This window comes from Pseudopodoces humilis, chromosome 2 (genome assembly GCF_049639895.1).
Source record: "Pseudopodoces humilis isolate 2021_Gansu_Grassland_sample_001 chromosome 2, ASM4963989v1, whole genome shotgun sequence".
Classification (NCBI taxonomy): domain Eukaryota; kingdom Metazoa; phylum Chordata; class Aves; order Passeriformes; family Paridae; genus Pseudopodoces; species Pseudopodoces humilis.
Genome location: NC_142201.1, coordinates 3472894 through 3487980, shown reverse-complemented (window position 1 = coordinate 3487980; position 15087 = coordinate 3472894). Strand labels below are relative to the sequence as shown.

General features: G+C 49.5%; 1 protein-coding gene across 1 annotated transcript in view; it reads left to right on the top strand.

Moving 5' to 3' along the window:
• Positions 1-15087, top strand: part of DSCAM (DS cell adhesion molecule) — a 439258-nt gene that overhangs the window by 326052 nt on the left and 98119 nt on the right. Inside the window, exons 13-14 of the mRNA XM_088051091.1 lie at positions 1454-1550; positions 2870-2998. Coding sequence (XP_087907217.1) covers positions 1454-1550; positions 2870-2998 — 226 coding nt within the window. The remainder of the gene's footprint in view (positions 1-1453; positions 1551-2869; positions 2999-15087) is intronic.

The window sequence follows — 15087 nt, the reverse complement described above, 5'->3', positions numbered from 1 at the left end:
GACGTGATCTTTAGTTGTGTACTCAGCTTTCATTTTTTTCTGCAGGACCCCTTGCCTCAGTGAGACAGGATTTGGATTTTTGCTGGGGCTGACTTAGGGTTGAGTAATGAATGGCACTGTGATGCAAAGCTGATTTTTGAGACCTGATTTTTCACAGGTGGCCAATAATTGTTTGTTCTTTGTTTTCTGGACACTGGCCTTGAGCTCTTGGGGTCTGATTTGCAGAAGTACTGAGCCCTCCTGGCTGCAGCTGAGCTCAGTGGAAGCTGTTATAAACACATGAAAGGCTACTTGTTGCTCAGGACTCTGAGGGAAGGGGAGGAAGGTCCTACATGTCTCAAACTGGGCTCTGGAAATTTTTGTTTCCCTGTCTCCAAGCTCAGCCACATGTGCAGGTGAGCACAGCTTGACAAGTTGCCACATCTCGGATGATAACTCTCCCATTTCCTTCCAGCAAGTGGGAAATTAATCCATTTATCTTAACCAGTGGTGACTGGGAGCTGTGCTCACATCACCTGGTTTTTGCTGAGGAATAAAGAGCACGTGGAGTTTCCATGGCTCAGCTAATATGTGGCAACTTGTCAAGCAGCCACAAACGTTATCATGCATCTGCTTCCTTAATTCCCTACATGAAATGGTGGCAATGCTCTCCATGGTGTCAGGGCTGATGTAAATAAATTCACTCGTGTTTCTGCAATGGGTGAATTCACAGGAAAGTGCTGTGAGAAAATGAATGTCTGTTTTCAGGGCACAGTTTGAACAGTGTGCTGTAAATAATTTGCGGAGCAGCACACTGAACAATGAGAAAGAAATAGTATTTCAAATATCTGCTCGTTTAAAAAAAATATTTCTTTCTTGTACCTTGAATGAAGCAGTGGTCCTGCAGAAAAATATCATTATGATCATGGTTGTAAATATTATATATAAATTTCCTTGCTGTTAAACAACAAATTGAAAAGAAAGACCGCACAAAACTTTATTATGAGGTACCACGCTGAACACTACAGGGTTCACACCAGTGTCTGAACCTTTGTTTCCTCCACACGGACTTCAGCCACTTGAATTATTTTCAGAAATAGCCAGAAAAATTTGGAGGCAGCAGGAGGCAGCATTTTGTATGGCAAATTTCAGCCAACAGTTAAACACTTGGCAAACTTGTGAGGAACTGGAAACAAGGCTCCTAAGGAGAAGCTGCAGGAATAGGTGGAACTCCAGCTCCTGACTACACATGTCGAGCTGGTAGCCTGTGCCCTCAGCCCAGGTGCTGCTGGCTTTGATAATCTCAGCATTTTGGAAGTTTTCCTATGCAAATGTATGTGTGTAACCTGCAGTATCTATTTATTGCTGTCAAGGAGAACAGTCTGTGCGATTTTTCTTGCGCCACACAGACAAGCTGTTGGTTTATTTTCTCTGCGTGCTGTTCAATCCATCACCTCTTTTCCAACTCCTATAGATTCTGCCAACTGTGCGTGAAGATTCTGGCTTCTTTTCCTGCCACGCCATCAATTCTTACGGGGAGGATCGTGGAATAATTCAGCTCACTGTGCAAGGTAGGGAGAGGACAACACAAGGGAAAAAAACCACAGCCATTGTAGGACAGGAAGTGTAGAAAACTGCTGGGGGGAGGAAGGTTCTGATTCCTAATTAAATGTGTTCCACATTGTCAAAGAAATGAGGAGCTGCATTAAGGTTCTCAGTCTTTCATTTTCCAGCATCACAGATTATATCAAAATAAAATATGAGCTTGAGTCCTTCTAGATCTGTACAAATTCATTAGATTTTTTTTCTTAAATACTGTAGTTGGCAATTGCCAAAGATACTTAAAACGAATCTCTTCAGTAAGGACTGTGGATATGGAGGATTGAGGGAGAGCAGGTTGCATTTGATTTTAAAGAACAAATGTGCTTCAAACCCAGGTCTGAAATAAAGCAAATGTGATCTCACTTCATCTCTAGAGAAATGTTAAACCTATTGTGGAACTTCAAGCAAAATATTTCAAGCTTAATCAGTCAAAATAAATTGTGAGCAGTTTGCACAATCCAAACTCTAGGAATTTATGTTGCCTGGGGCTGGGGTTCCCCTTGCACAGGGCAGAAACAGCAAGTCCTGGAGAGGTGACAATATTTGAGATGCAGGGCACAGCAGGACTCAGCCACTGGCCACTGTTCATTCCCACGTGGTGCTTGTTCCTCCTGTGCCTCTCACACAACAAATTCCTGCAACTTGAAGATTTCTCTCTCCCTGCCCTTGATTCCAAGTAGCAGCAGATTCCAGAGAATGCCTAAGGCAGCCCTGTTGAAATATTCAGGTGGAGTTTAGGGACAGGTTCCCAGTTCCACCACTGCTCATCTAAGCTGCCATGACAATTTAAAGGGACATTAGAATGGGTGTTGGTGCTGGTTATTCACAACATTAACTTCGGAGGAAGAAAGAGCTTTTAGAGTGATTTAATCAAATTATTCTGTTATTAAAATAAGACTTTCAAACATGCTTAAAGAGACAGAAATTTTACATTCTCTCCCTACCAAATTTAGCACTTTTGAGTTTAGTACTCACATTTCTACAATCACTTCTTTAGTAAAATCACTGACAGAAGTATCAGGGAAAGATGGTGTTTGAGGTAAAACATCTTTCCTGGAGTGAAAGTCTGAGCTGGAAATGCAACCAAGAAGGTTAAAGAGGAGCCAGTATTCGAGATGACACCAGTGACTCTGAGTTGAAGAGCGCTGATACTTCCAGCAGGTGATTAACAGGATCAGGGTCCCCAGGAGTGCCCAGAGAAATGGCAGGAAGGCTGAGCTGGTTGGTGTGCCCCTGTTCAGAGGATGGGGTCTGTTCTGAGCAGAGCTGTGTGTGTGTGTTTGCCCAGAACCCCCCGACCCCCCTGAGATAGAGATCCGGGAGGTGAGAGCTCGGAGCATCGCCCTCAGGTGGACCATGGGCTTCGATGGCAACAGCCCCATCACCGGCTACGACATCGAGTGCAAGAACAAGTCAGGTAAGGAACAATCTCAGGAATTCCCCTTGCTGGTCATTCACCACCAGATTGTGTTGTAAAAGGTAACTCATAAATTGAAACTGCCTGATGGAATTTTTTATCATGGTTTGTTTAATCTTCCACAGGAAAATTTATCTTCATTCGTTGTTCTTTTAGTTTGTTTTGTGGTAAAGACATCAGATTTAGCAATTGCTGTTTTTCCCTTTTACCACTTCACGCTATATTTACTGAGGCAAAGCTTTTGTGATGTTTTCATTAGTAGGTATTTTCAAGGGTGTTCAATCATCAGTAATCATTTTAGCCCTGGCTTTGTAAATGAAATCAATAATGTAGAGGAGAAATTGATAGTGTACCTGAAAGATGAGAAGTGGAAATTCTCCACTGAAGTCAGGAATTGCAGCTTTGGAGATGCAGATTGGGAAAGGAAGCCTTAAAGAGATACGCTCACTTAAAAGTTTCTGGGCTCTGTTTTCTTTTTGATTGTTTTCCTTTCTTTCCAACCACCCACCTGCTCCAGAAAAGTTTTTGAAAGTCATTCTTGCCTGACCAACTCTTTTCTTACACTAAAACACCTCTTGTATTTCTCAAATACAATAACAAATATTTAAGAAAGATATAACTCACCACAACCCCATTCAGAATGACTGAGGTGCTTCCCTTCTATTGAAGCAGTGACAAGAAGGGATTTCAGAGCTCTAAAACATCTTTGTTAGATTTAGTTTGATATTTTCAAGTGATAATGCAGAATGCAGACAAAGATTAAGTGGGTGTCACCATGAATGTGCATTGAAAAATTATTTCTCTCTAATATGGAATGATAAAACAAGAGCAAGACAGCAAAAGAAGCATCATCAGGTTGGATGGAAATACCAAGACACAATATATTTATGTAAGTTTAAAAACTTAAAGAAAGGAAAAGAAGTGAACAGCAGAATTGGTATCAAAGAAAATATTTCTTTGTCTGTATCTGAAGACAAATCCTGGAGGTCATGTCCTAACAGGAGCAGATTATCTTCTTCTTACTGCAAACAACAGAAATGTCATTTTATAGAGTCTGAGGCAGAATGTTTGGAGAAACTCGGATCAGGTCTTTGAATTCTTGCTTATGAATTCTGTCATTAATTAAATCACCAAGAAGGTGAAATACCAAAGATGGTTAATGGAGAACTTGCATGGGGTAGTTGGGGGAATTTAGAACAAAAAGGAAGAATTAAGAAAGCTTCTCAGTTTCCAGATATTAAAGGGATGGAACAAGATCTAGATTATATATTCAAGGAACATCCCGCCAAGACCAAAGTGAAGCTGTAAATTGCACAGCTGTGTTTTGTGAGAATTTTCCACCTCTGTTTCCTTTCCTGAGGACTCAGGAATGAGTTCAGATCAGATGCACAATTCAGGCTTCTCTATCAGGAAAACTTTTCTGTTCCAGAGAAGGTGCAGGTGACCACAAAGAAAGCATGGACTATGTTTAGCAGCCCTCACATATCCCATCATAAAATCATAGAAATTAGGTTGGAAAAGACCTTTGAGATCATTGAGTCCAATGTTAGCATCTTTGAGATCATTGAGTCAAAGGTTAGCTCAGCACTGCTGGTAGCTACCCCTTAAGACACAAAAGATACATTAATTACCCCGATGGAATTAGTTGCTTCATGGAAGGAGTGTGGAGTTGCCTGTCTTGTAGGGTCAAGTTGCCATTGCACAGCACTATGAATAGAAGGAACTTGGTGTTTCAACACTTTTTGGTACTTAGAGACATCACCTACCTGTACAGAAACTCACCTGTGGCACTCACACCTGGCCCTTCATGGAGACCAGTCCTGTGCAGCCTCCAGACCTTTCCATCGGAGGTGTGGAAAGAGCTCTGGAGACAGGAAAGGGGGTGTGGGTCCTCCTTTGTGTCTCTCAGCATCCTTTTGAGGTTTTTATGTCATTAGGGCAGTCTTAAGGGCACACTTTGAGCAGCTCAGTTTAACAGCGCTTTCTTGTGCCCTGGTGTGATCGGGGCATCCCCCGGGTCCCCGCTGCTTTCGCAGAGTTGGGCCTTCCCAAAATCTTCCCCGGGAGCCCCGGGGCCGCTGCAGTACCAGAAATGGCCACGGGGTGGCAGCGCCGGACCGAGCCTGCGACCGCTTCCCCAAATCCCTCAAAACCCCAAATCCCCAGTTCCCCGTGGAAGAGCCCAAAGCTTCAGCCTTCCTCTTGGGAACGGGAGGAAGGCTGATAGTTTTCCTTAAAACGTGATTTTTAAATAGATCATTCTGTAAGCATGTAATTTGTATAACAGTGAGAAATACGAGGACTTAACATTTTACGAACATAATAAAGAATACAGCTAAAAATCTCCCTCCCTCCCTCCCTCCCTCCCTCCCTCCCTCCCTCCCTCCCTCCCTCCCTCCCTCCCTCCCTTCCTCCCTTCCTCCCTTCCTTCCTCCCTCCCTCCCTCCCTCCCTCCCTCCCTTCTCTTTCCTTTTTATGTTCTTCCTTTAATACAGACCATTGCTATTTGTTTTCTATGCTTTTTCACTCTTTCCTGAACTGAAAATAAAAACCAGAAGAGTTAATACTCACCCTTAACATCCTTGTGACTTACAAGGACATGAGTATATATTTTTAGGGTTTTCCACGAAGAAATACTTATTGCTTATTGATGCAGGTTTTTTTTTTTTTATAAAAAATAAAAAATGGAGAGAAATGGTTTTCTATCTGGACTGACTTAATTTTAAAAGGATTGCACCTGGTTTACTTTAACTCTCAAAAAAAGGGGTACAGGTATCAAAAGAAGCTCCTGAAGTCCATGCATATCATAAATAGGCAATAGAAATCCATGTTTAGATGGAGAGGAAACTGGGTGTTCATCTTATTCTTTCTTTATGGTGTCATTACTTAACTTACGAAGAATCATCAGAAATTTTAAAACATCTTTCTTTCATTTCAGTAGCCAGTAAGTATTAATTTCAGTAGCTACAGAGTCCTGCCACTCTGAGGTCATTATTTGAAACAAGCAAGTGAAAACTACAGGAATTTGACTACATTTTAAAAAAAATATTCTCATCATCCTCTAAGGAAATTTTATACAATCTCCATACCAAGCAGGTCTTTTTTGAAATTCCTTTCCTGAAAATATCCCACAGAGGAAGCTGTGACAAACTCAGTTACCAAAGTAAAAATACATTTTAGTACTAACCAAAAGCACTTAAATGTCGATTCCTAAATATTCTGTGTTTAAGCAAAGCCACCTGGATAAGGAAACAAGCCCTGAAACCAGCTGAGTGCAGGTGCCACTGTGACAACTTGTGTCACTTCCAGCAAACCCTTACAAAAGAATTTACAGTTTCTGCAAATACTTTGTATCTGGGTGAGCTTTCTATTTTTAAACTCATCTTTGTTATCTGCTGAGCTTTCTGCAACCCTGCCCACAGTGACCCATCTGTAAAACACTCCTGAGAGCCTCCAGGGACATCCCCACAGAATGCTGCAGAGGTTAAAGGGGGAACACTGCCTGCAGTAAGGCAGAAATGAAGGATGCCAACTCACAAAGACACCAAGATGCTTGAAACTGATAAATTCTGTTTTGTTTTTTTTTTTGTAGTAGCAGCAGCAATTCAATGCTCGGGTGAAAAAGAATGGTTAGTGTGTTTAGATGATTTCCATCCCTTTTCCTATTATATGTCTGGATAATTTATTGTAAACACAACAGGCAGATGACCCTGGAAATTACTTCCAGGACCATCGAGTCCAACCTGTGGTCGATGCCCACCTTGTCCCCAGCCCAGAGCCCTGAGTGCCACCTCCAGGTGACACCTCCAGGGATGGGCACTGCAAAGCTCCCTGGGCAGCCCCTGCCAAGGCCTGAGCTCCCTTTCCATGGGCAAATTCCTGCTGCTGTCCACCCTGAGCCTCCCCTGGCCCAGCCTGAGGCCGTTCCCTCTCCTCCTGTCCCTGTTCCCTGGCAGCAGAGCCCGACCCCCCCGGCTGTCCCCTCCTGCCAGGGGGTACAGAAGGATTGCTCCTTTCCTAGGCCCTCTCCTTCTCTCTGCTTTCCAAAACCAAATAAGAATGACTGAAGGATGGCAAAGAAATCCCACATGACTGTTTGGGATGAGATGTTCACCCATTTCTTCTATCTATAGGGACAACCAGGTGCTTCCCTTCTCCCTTGCCCAATATCCAAGAGCAGAGTCCCTAGGCCAGTGTTCCTCTCTGTGGGAACAGCAGGAATGAAGTTTGAGCACTTCTGCAGCCCTGAGAGAGGGGAGGGCAGGAATTCTCCTTTCTTTCTTTTCCACACCAAAGGAGACTCCCGCAATGGGAAAAGGAGTTGCTCATGGTGGAGCTGCCCTGTGGGGCCAGAGGAGAGGCTTGGGGGACATCAGGCATGGTCCCACCTCCAGGCTGGCACTTCAAAGCTGTGCCAGGAGTGAGAAAGTTGGAGAAAAAACAGATTATCCAAACCACACTTGATCTGTCTCCTCTCACTCAGTGAACTTGGAGGAGGTTCTGGATAAATGATGCACTGCAAGGCGATGAAATCAGGAGTAACTCTGATTTTACTCCTCGCGTGCTGCCATGCAGCCTCGGAAGCGACAGGTGCTTTTGTGCACAGACAGGTCTGAAGCGTGTGAATCCTCCAGGAGTTCCACACCGAAGCGTAGCACCCAAATATTGATTTTTTTTTTTTCTCAGATGTTGCTCAGTTTTGCTGCAATGTTTCCAAAACAAAGAAGAGCACAGGAAACAAATTTAAAAGTTTAAAAACATAAGGACAACAAGAGACAAAACTGTCTAAGTTTTTTATAGTGCGGTTTTTCTTTAATTAATCTTCCGTGTGTAGAGATATTGCTCCTAACAACTCCTCTATGACTTTTGAACCACACACGTTCATAATTATTTATTTATTGAATCTTTTGAACTCCAGGTACAACAGACGAGTTGCCATCGAAAATAGGTTTGATCCTCAAGGAGGCTAAAACACTCCCAAAGTGCGTTTCTTTCTCCCAAAGAGACTAAACCCCGTGCGTTTGGTGTCCCATCCCACAGCCCCGCTGTCTGCACAGGGGATTTGGCCCGGGGGCAGCCGTGTGCCGATGCTGCCGCAGCCGAGCCCAGCCCTGTCCGAATGCATTTGGAAGGGCACGGACACACTTTGAGCGCCGTGTGTCTTTGTGCTCCCGTGTGTCTTTGTGCTCCGTGCTTTTGTTGCCCGTGCGGGCGGAGCGGGGCCGGCGGGAGCCGCGCTCCCCTCAGAGCCCCTGAGGGCGGCAGCAATGGCGGCGCCGCTCCCTCAGCGGCCGGCCCCGGGCCCGGCGGGGGGGGGGGCCTCGGCAGCGCCCTGCTGGCAGCAGGGGGCGAGCCCCGGGCCCGGGCTCTGGCCCCGTGGCGCCGCACGGCCGAGGGGAGAGCTGCGAGAGTCGGGGCCGCGGCCATTGCCCCGAGCCAGGTGGCCCCGGCCTCGCGTGGTGCCCCTGGGCCGCTGAGCTCCCCGGGCCCGGCCGAGGCGCCGCGGCTGCGCTCGGTGCACCTGCGTGTCACTGCTGAAGGCAGCGACGAGCCCCGCTGGCCGGGCACAGCCCTGAGGGCCAGCCCTGCTCCCCGGCCTCCCGCGGCACCTGCAGCCGCTGCCCGCAGCTCCCTGGCACGTCGCTGCAAAGGCCAATTGCTCGTGGCCGGCGCAGCGCAGGCTGCAAAGGCCGGGCTCTGCAGTGCGGGGCTGGGGCTGGCACACGTGTGCCAGCGTGGCCAAAGCCTCTCAGGGCTCTGGGCACAGCAGGGGCCACAAGGCCACGAAGGAGTCCGGGGCGTGCTCCGGGCCGCTTCCTGCCCGCTGCGCTGGTGTTGGGCTGCCGGCGGTGGCCCTTTGTGACACGGGCGCGTGGGGTCAGGGCCCTCTGTGATGCGGGACACGGTGGTGGCCAGAGAGCCTTGTGACATCAGGGAGCCCCAGCCTGGCTGAGGGTATCCAAGGGGCGCAGAGCCCTGGGGTGCCCAGTCCCAGGAGAGTTGCTCTCTCAGGAGGAAGCAGCTCCCTGAACCCATCTGCACTAGATGCTGACAGTGATAGATGCTGATAGCGACAGATGCTGGTCCCCCAGCCCTTTGCCCAGCTGGCTGGAAGCCCCCAGCGGGCAGTGGTCAGGGGCAGTGGTCAGGTTAGTCCTGCCATTGACAGGGACTGAGGAGGAGGAGAAGCCCTTCACCAATATGGACCGAGAGCTTTCCCAGAGGGAAAGTGATAGTGATGAGGAGCTTTCCCAGAGGGAAGAGATGACAGCAAGAAACAGGTACCAACAGCAAGTAATGACAGTCCAAGAAATTTCCCAGTGGGAAGCCAGGAGGAGCCAAGAGTTCTACCAATGCCAGGTACATGTGAGAGTTCAAGAGGTTTCCCAGTACTGCAGTGAGACACACCAAGAGCTCTGTGAATGGGAAGAAACTACAAGAGTCCAAGAGCTGCACCAGTGGGAAGAGGATGGTGAGATATACCAAGAGATGCTCGAATGGGAAGAATGTGTCACAACCCAAGAGATACTCCAATTGGAAATAGATATGAGTGAGCAGCAGGAGTTGGAATGGGAAGAAGACGAGAGATCCCATGGGCTGTCCTTACGGAGACATGCGAGTGTCCCAGAGGATTCCCAATGGGATGACATCCGAGAGCTGGACCAGAGGGAAGGTGGGAGGTACCAAGATATCTCATCTTGGGAAGATGAGCACTTCCACACCTCTCAATGGGACAATGCCCAGGAGGTGTCCCAGAGGGCAGATGAGAGGCAACAAGACCTCTCTCCGAGGGAAAATGTGCACTCCCACATTTCTCGGGATGATATCCAAGAGCCATCTCAAAAGGAAGGTGAGAGGTATGAAAAACTATCACCATCGGAACAAGAAATGCGCTCCCATGTCTCCCAGTTGAAAGACAGCAAAGAAGCAGAATTGTCCGAAGTGAGAGACAGCAATGAAAATAAGCTGTCAAAAAGACCAGACGCCGGATGCCAAGAGTTGCCCCAGGGGGCAGATATGAGTGACAGAAAACTGCCCACACGGGAGGAGTGTGAGAGCAGCCAGGAGCTGTCCCAATCGAGACATGACGTCAGCTCCAAGATCCAGGAGAGACCCTTGCAACCACAGAGGAGCAAGGAGGCTGAGCCTTGTCCCCTGGTGGGGACAAGCTCTCCCAGCCCTGAGGGCACAGGGCTGGCAGCCGAGGCAGCACCTGCCCTGCCCAGCACCTCTCCTCTCCCTGGCAGTCCCATGGAGGCCAAACTGGCAGCTGCTGCCCTGTCCAGAGCTGATGAGGAGGAAGAGCTGCCTGAGCCTATCACCCCAGAGGAGGTAAATACAGCAGCTTCTGTTGTCAGTGAAGAGGTGCCATCAGCAGGGACACAGAGCCCACCCTGTGTCCCCTTCGACAGCATGACCAGCAGCCATGCTTCAGCAGGCCAGGATCAGAACATCACAGAAGAGTTCCTGATCCTGGAAGTGATGGAGATGTACAAACTGAGACAGAAACTGGAGGGAGAGTATAACATCCAACAGTGGATGGCTGTGGAAGAAACACAGCCGAGTTCACCCAGCCCTGTGACTGTGGAGGTGGAAATAGAGGCATCACCTGACCTGCCCAGTACCTCTCCTGTCCAGGGCAGTCCCATCCACCTGATAGGAGAGAAAGTGAGGCATAAGCTAGAAGTAGACTATGAAGTTCAACAATGGATGGCTGCAGAAGAAACACAGCCAAGGACTCCCAGCCCCAAGGGCACAGAAGTGGCAGCAGAGGCAGTGTTTGCCCTGCCCATCACCTCCCCTGTCACAGGCAGTCCAACTGAGGCCAAGCTGGCACCTACTGCCCTGTCCAGAGCTGCTGAGGAGAAAGAGCTGGCTGAGCCTCTCACTCCTGAGGAGGTAAAGACAGCAGATCCTTCTGTTGTCAGTAAGGAGGTGCCATCAACAGAGAAAGAGAACCCACCCTGTGTTCCTTCTGACACCATGAGCAAGGGGTCACCATGCCAGGATCCGAATATCACAGAGGACGGACTGGTGGAGGTGTACAAACTGAAGCAGAAGCTGGAGGAAGAGTATGATGTCCAACAATGTATGGCTGTGAAAGAAACACAGCCAAGGTCTCACAGCCCTGCAGCGTTGGAGGTGTCAGCAGAAGCATCGCCTGCCCTGCGCATCACCTCTCCTGTCCCTGGCAGCACCATGGAGGCCAAGCCAGCAGCTGCTGCCCTGTTCAGAACTGATGAGGAGGAACTGCCTGAGCCTCTCACTGAAGAGGAGGTAAATGAAGCAACTCCTGTTATTAGTGAGAAGGTGCCATCAGCAGAGACACAGAGCCCACCCTGTGTCCCCTCTGACACCCCAACCGGCAGCCAGGCTTCAGATTGGCAGGATCAGAACATCACCGACAAGCTCCTGATCCTGGAACTAGTGGAGGTGTACGAATTCTGGCAGAAGCTGGAAGGAGAGTATAACCTCCAACAATGGATGGCTGTGAAAGAAACACAGCCCAGTTCTCACATTCTTGTGGTCACGGACGTGGTAGTAGAGGCAGTGCCCACCCTGCCTATCACCTCTCCTGACACCAGCAGTTCCTCAGAGGCCAAGCTGGCAGCTGCTGCCCTGTCCAGAGCAGATGAGGTGGAAGAGCTGCTTGAGCATCTCACTTTGGAGGAAGTAAAGGCAGCAACTCCTTCTGTTATCAGTGAGGAGATGCCATCAGCAGGGACACAGAGCCCACCCTGTGTCCACTTCACCACCCCAACCTGCAGCCATTCTTCAGCACGGCAGGATCAGAACATCACCAAGGAGTTCCTGATGGAGGGGCTGGTGTTGTATCATCACCTGAGTCAGAAGCTGGAGGAAGAGTATGATGTCCAACAATGGATGGCTGTGGAAGAAACACAGCCAAGGTCTCACAGCCCTGTGGTCATGGAGGTGACAACAGAGGCAGTGCCTGCCCTGCCCAGTGCCTCTTCTGTCCTGGGCAGTCCCACAGAGGCCAAGCCAGCAGCTGCTGCCCTGTCCAAAGCTTATGAGGAGGAACTGCCTGAACTTCTCACTCCAGAGGAGGAAAAGGCAACAGCTTCTTCTGTTATCAGTGAGGAGCTGCCTTCAGCAGGGACACAGAGCCCACCTTGGGTCCCCTTTGAGACCCTGACCAGCAGCCAGGTCTCAGCATGGCAGGATCAGAACATCACTGAGGAATTCATGAGCTTGGATCTGATGGAGGTGTACAAACAGAGGCAGAAGCTGGAGGGACAGTATGGCCTCCATCAATGGATGGCTGTGGAAGAAACACAGCCCAGCTCTCCCAGCTTCAAGGGCATAGAGGTGGCAGCAGAGGCAGTTCCTGCCCTGCCCATCGACTCTCCTGTCACAGGCAGTCCCACAGAGGCTGAGCTGGCAGCTGCTGTCCTGTCTAGAGCTGATGGGGTGGAAGAGCTTCCTGAGCTTCTCCCTCCAGAGGAGGTAAATGCAGCAGCTTCTTCTGGTTTTAGTGAGGAGGTGCCATCAGCAGGGACACTGAGACCACCCTGTGTCCTCTTTGACACCATGACCTGCAGCCATTATTCAGCATGGCAGGATCAGAACATCACCGAGGAGATCCTGCTTCTGTCACTGGTCATGTTCCATCACTTGAGGCAGAATCGGGAGGAAGAGTATGACCTCCAACTCTGGGTGGCTGTAGAAGAAACACAGCCCAGCTCCATCAGCCATGTGGCTGTGGAGGTGGCAGTAAATGCAGCACCTGTCCTTCCCAGAACCTCTCCTGCCCTGGACAGTGCCACAGAGTCCGAGCCAGGAGCTGCTGCCCTGTCCAGAACTGATGAGGAGGAAAACCCACCTGAGCTGCTTGCTTCAGACAAGGTAAAGGCAGCAGCTCCTTCTGCTGTCAGTGAGGTGGTGCTGTCAGCAGGAACACAGAGCTCAGAGTGTTCCCTACAACACCATGGCCTCCGGCCCATCTTCAGCATGCCAGGATCAGAACATCACCGAGGAGATCATGATCCTGGAAATTATAGAGGCCTACAAATTGAGGCAGAAGGTGGAGGAAGAGTACGACATCCAACAATGGATGGCTGTGGAAGGAGCACAGGCCAGCTCTCCTGGCCATTTGGCCATGTAGGTGGCAGCACTGGGAGCTCTCCTGTCCCAGGCTGTCCCACAGAGTCCGAGCCGACAGGTGCTGCCCTGTCTAGATCTGCTGAGGAGGAAGAGGTGCCTGAGCCTCTTACTCCAGAGCAGGTAAAGGAAGTAGCTCCTTCTGTTGTCAGTGAGGACCTGCCATCAGGAGGGACACAGAGCCCAGGGACACAGTGTTTTGGAGGCCCAAGGGCCTGTGATTAAAAAACCCATATCCCAATTTTGGAAAGGAAGCAACAAATAGCCCCTCCTAAGCTGGGGTGAGAGAAGGCCTCCCACAGGTCTTTGCAGCTGTATGTTAATGTACTGTTGAGCTGATTTCTGCATTGGTTTATCAAGTCGATGTCGCCCCAGTTCAGCCCCCATAACCTTGTATGGTTAATCCCTAGAATCTTCTCTCTTGATCCCCATCGGCCTGGGTTTTCCACCCCTGTTTTCCTGTTGGTTGTTCCTGTCCCTAACCCCACCTCTGCACTGTTTTCCCCTGTTCCCACTGGACTCTGATCCGCCCCCTCTTACTCACATAAAACCCTGGATCCTCCACCCATTTTCGTTCTTGTCCCTGGACCCCCTTCAAGGCAATAAAGCTTTTGGATATCCAAACAAGGACTCGTCTCATCTTCCATCATCAGCTTTTAGCAGTGAGCTCCAGATCCGAACACACAAGCAGCCTCAGGGACCTGGTCATAGCGCATTGCTATGCAGTGTCCCCTCCAACACCCCGAGCAGCAGCCAGTCTTCACCATGCCAGGATCAGAACATCAGAGGTGTTCCTGATCCAGGGATTGATGGACTTCCATCACATGAGGCAGAAGCTGGAAGAGTATGTCTTCCAACAACAGATGACTGTAGAAGAAACATAGCCCAGCTCTCCCAGCCCCATGGATGTGGAGGTCACAGCAGAGGCAGCACCTGCCCTGCCTAGCGCCTCTCCTGCCTCACAGACTCTCACAGACCGGGGAGATCCTGAGCCAGGTGCTGTAGGAGATCCAGGCACTGAAGCAGCAGCTGAAAGAAGTCTATGCCCTTCAGCAGTGGTTGGCTGTAAAGGTAGAATCAGTAGTCACAGCCAAAATGGAAGAGAGCTCAGTGCCTGCCTTGCACAGCCCCAACAGCTGGGAGCCAGGGCCCCCAGGGAGCAGCCGGCTGCCCCCAGGAGACGTCCCTCCTGCTTCATGTGGGCACCACAGAGGCTGTTCCAGTGTCCCTGCCTGAGGCCACTTCCAGAGGAATAAAACAAGGAGACAAAGGAGATGAAGATGGTGATGAAGAAGGCAATGAAGATGACTGCCTCAGTTTTGAAACAAATTTAAGAGAGGACACTCCACAAAGAATAGTCTCCTCCAAGGGGTTTCTACTGTCCCCCTCCACAAACAGAAAATGAATACCAGTGGAGGGAAGTGAAAAAAACCAAAATCAATAGTTAATTAACAACAGAATACTCACAGAACTCTCCCCCCTGCCCTACAAAGAGCCAAAAACTCCTGGAGAATGGGGCAAACATTGAAGAAATCTCCTTTCCTGACATGGGGTGTGAGATGGCGCCATCTTTCACACTGAGGGAAGTGGAGCTTCCATGGATGAGTTCCAGGCAGCAGGAGGCACAGGCCTGGTGGCTCTCTGGCACTGACCTCCTGTCCAGGGCAGTCCAAGCAGCTCAGCTGGAGTCTCTTGCTGTGCTTTCTCTGCCTGGCTCGGCTCCCCAAGGCTTGGGGCTGGAACGGGACGGCCCCGCTGCTGCTGGTCCCACTCTGTGGTATTGGAGCAGTGGCTGTTCAGTTCAGCTCGAGGAGCTGAAAGAAAGATTGCTGCTGCAGCTCCTCCAGGCCAGGGAAGGGAAAGGCTTTTTACGGGCCAAAAAAGCCAAGCAAGCCCAGCCGAACCCAACCGTGCAGAACACGGAACATCTGGGCAGTGAGGCTTGGAAAATGCTCACCCAAAGAGCC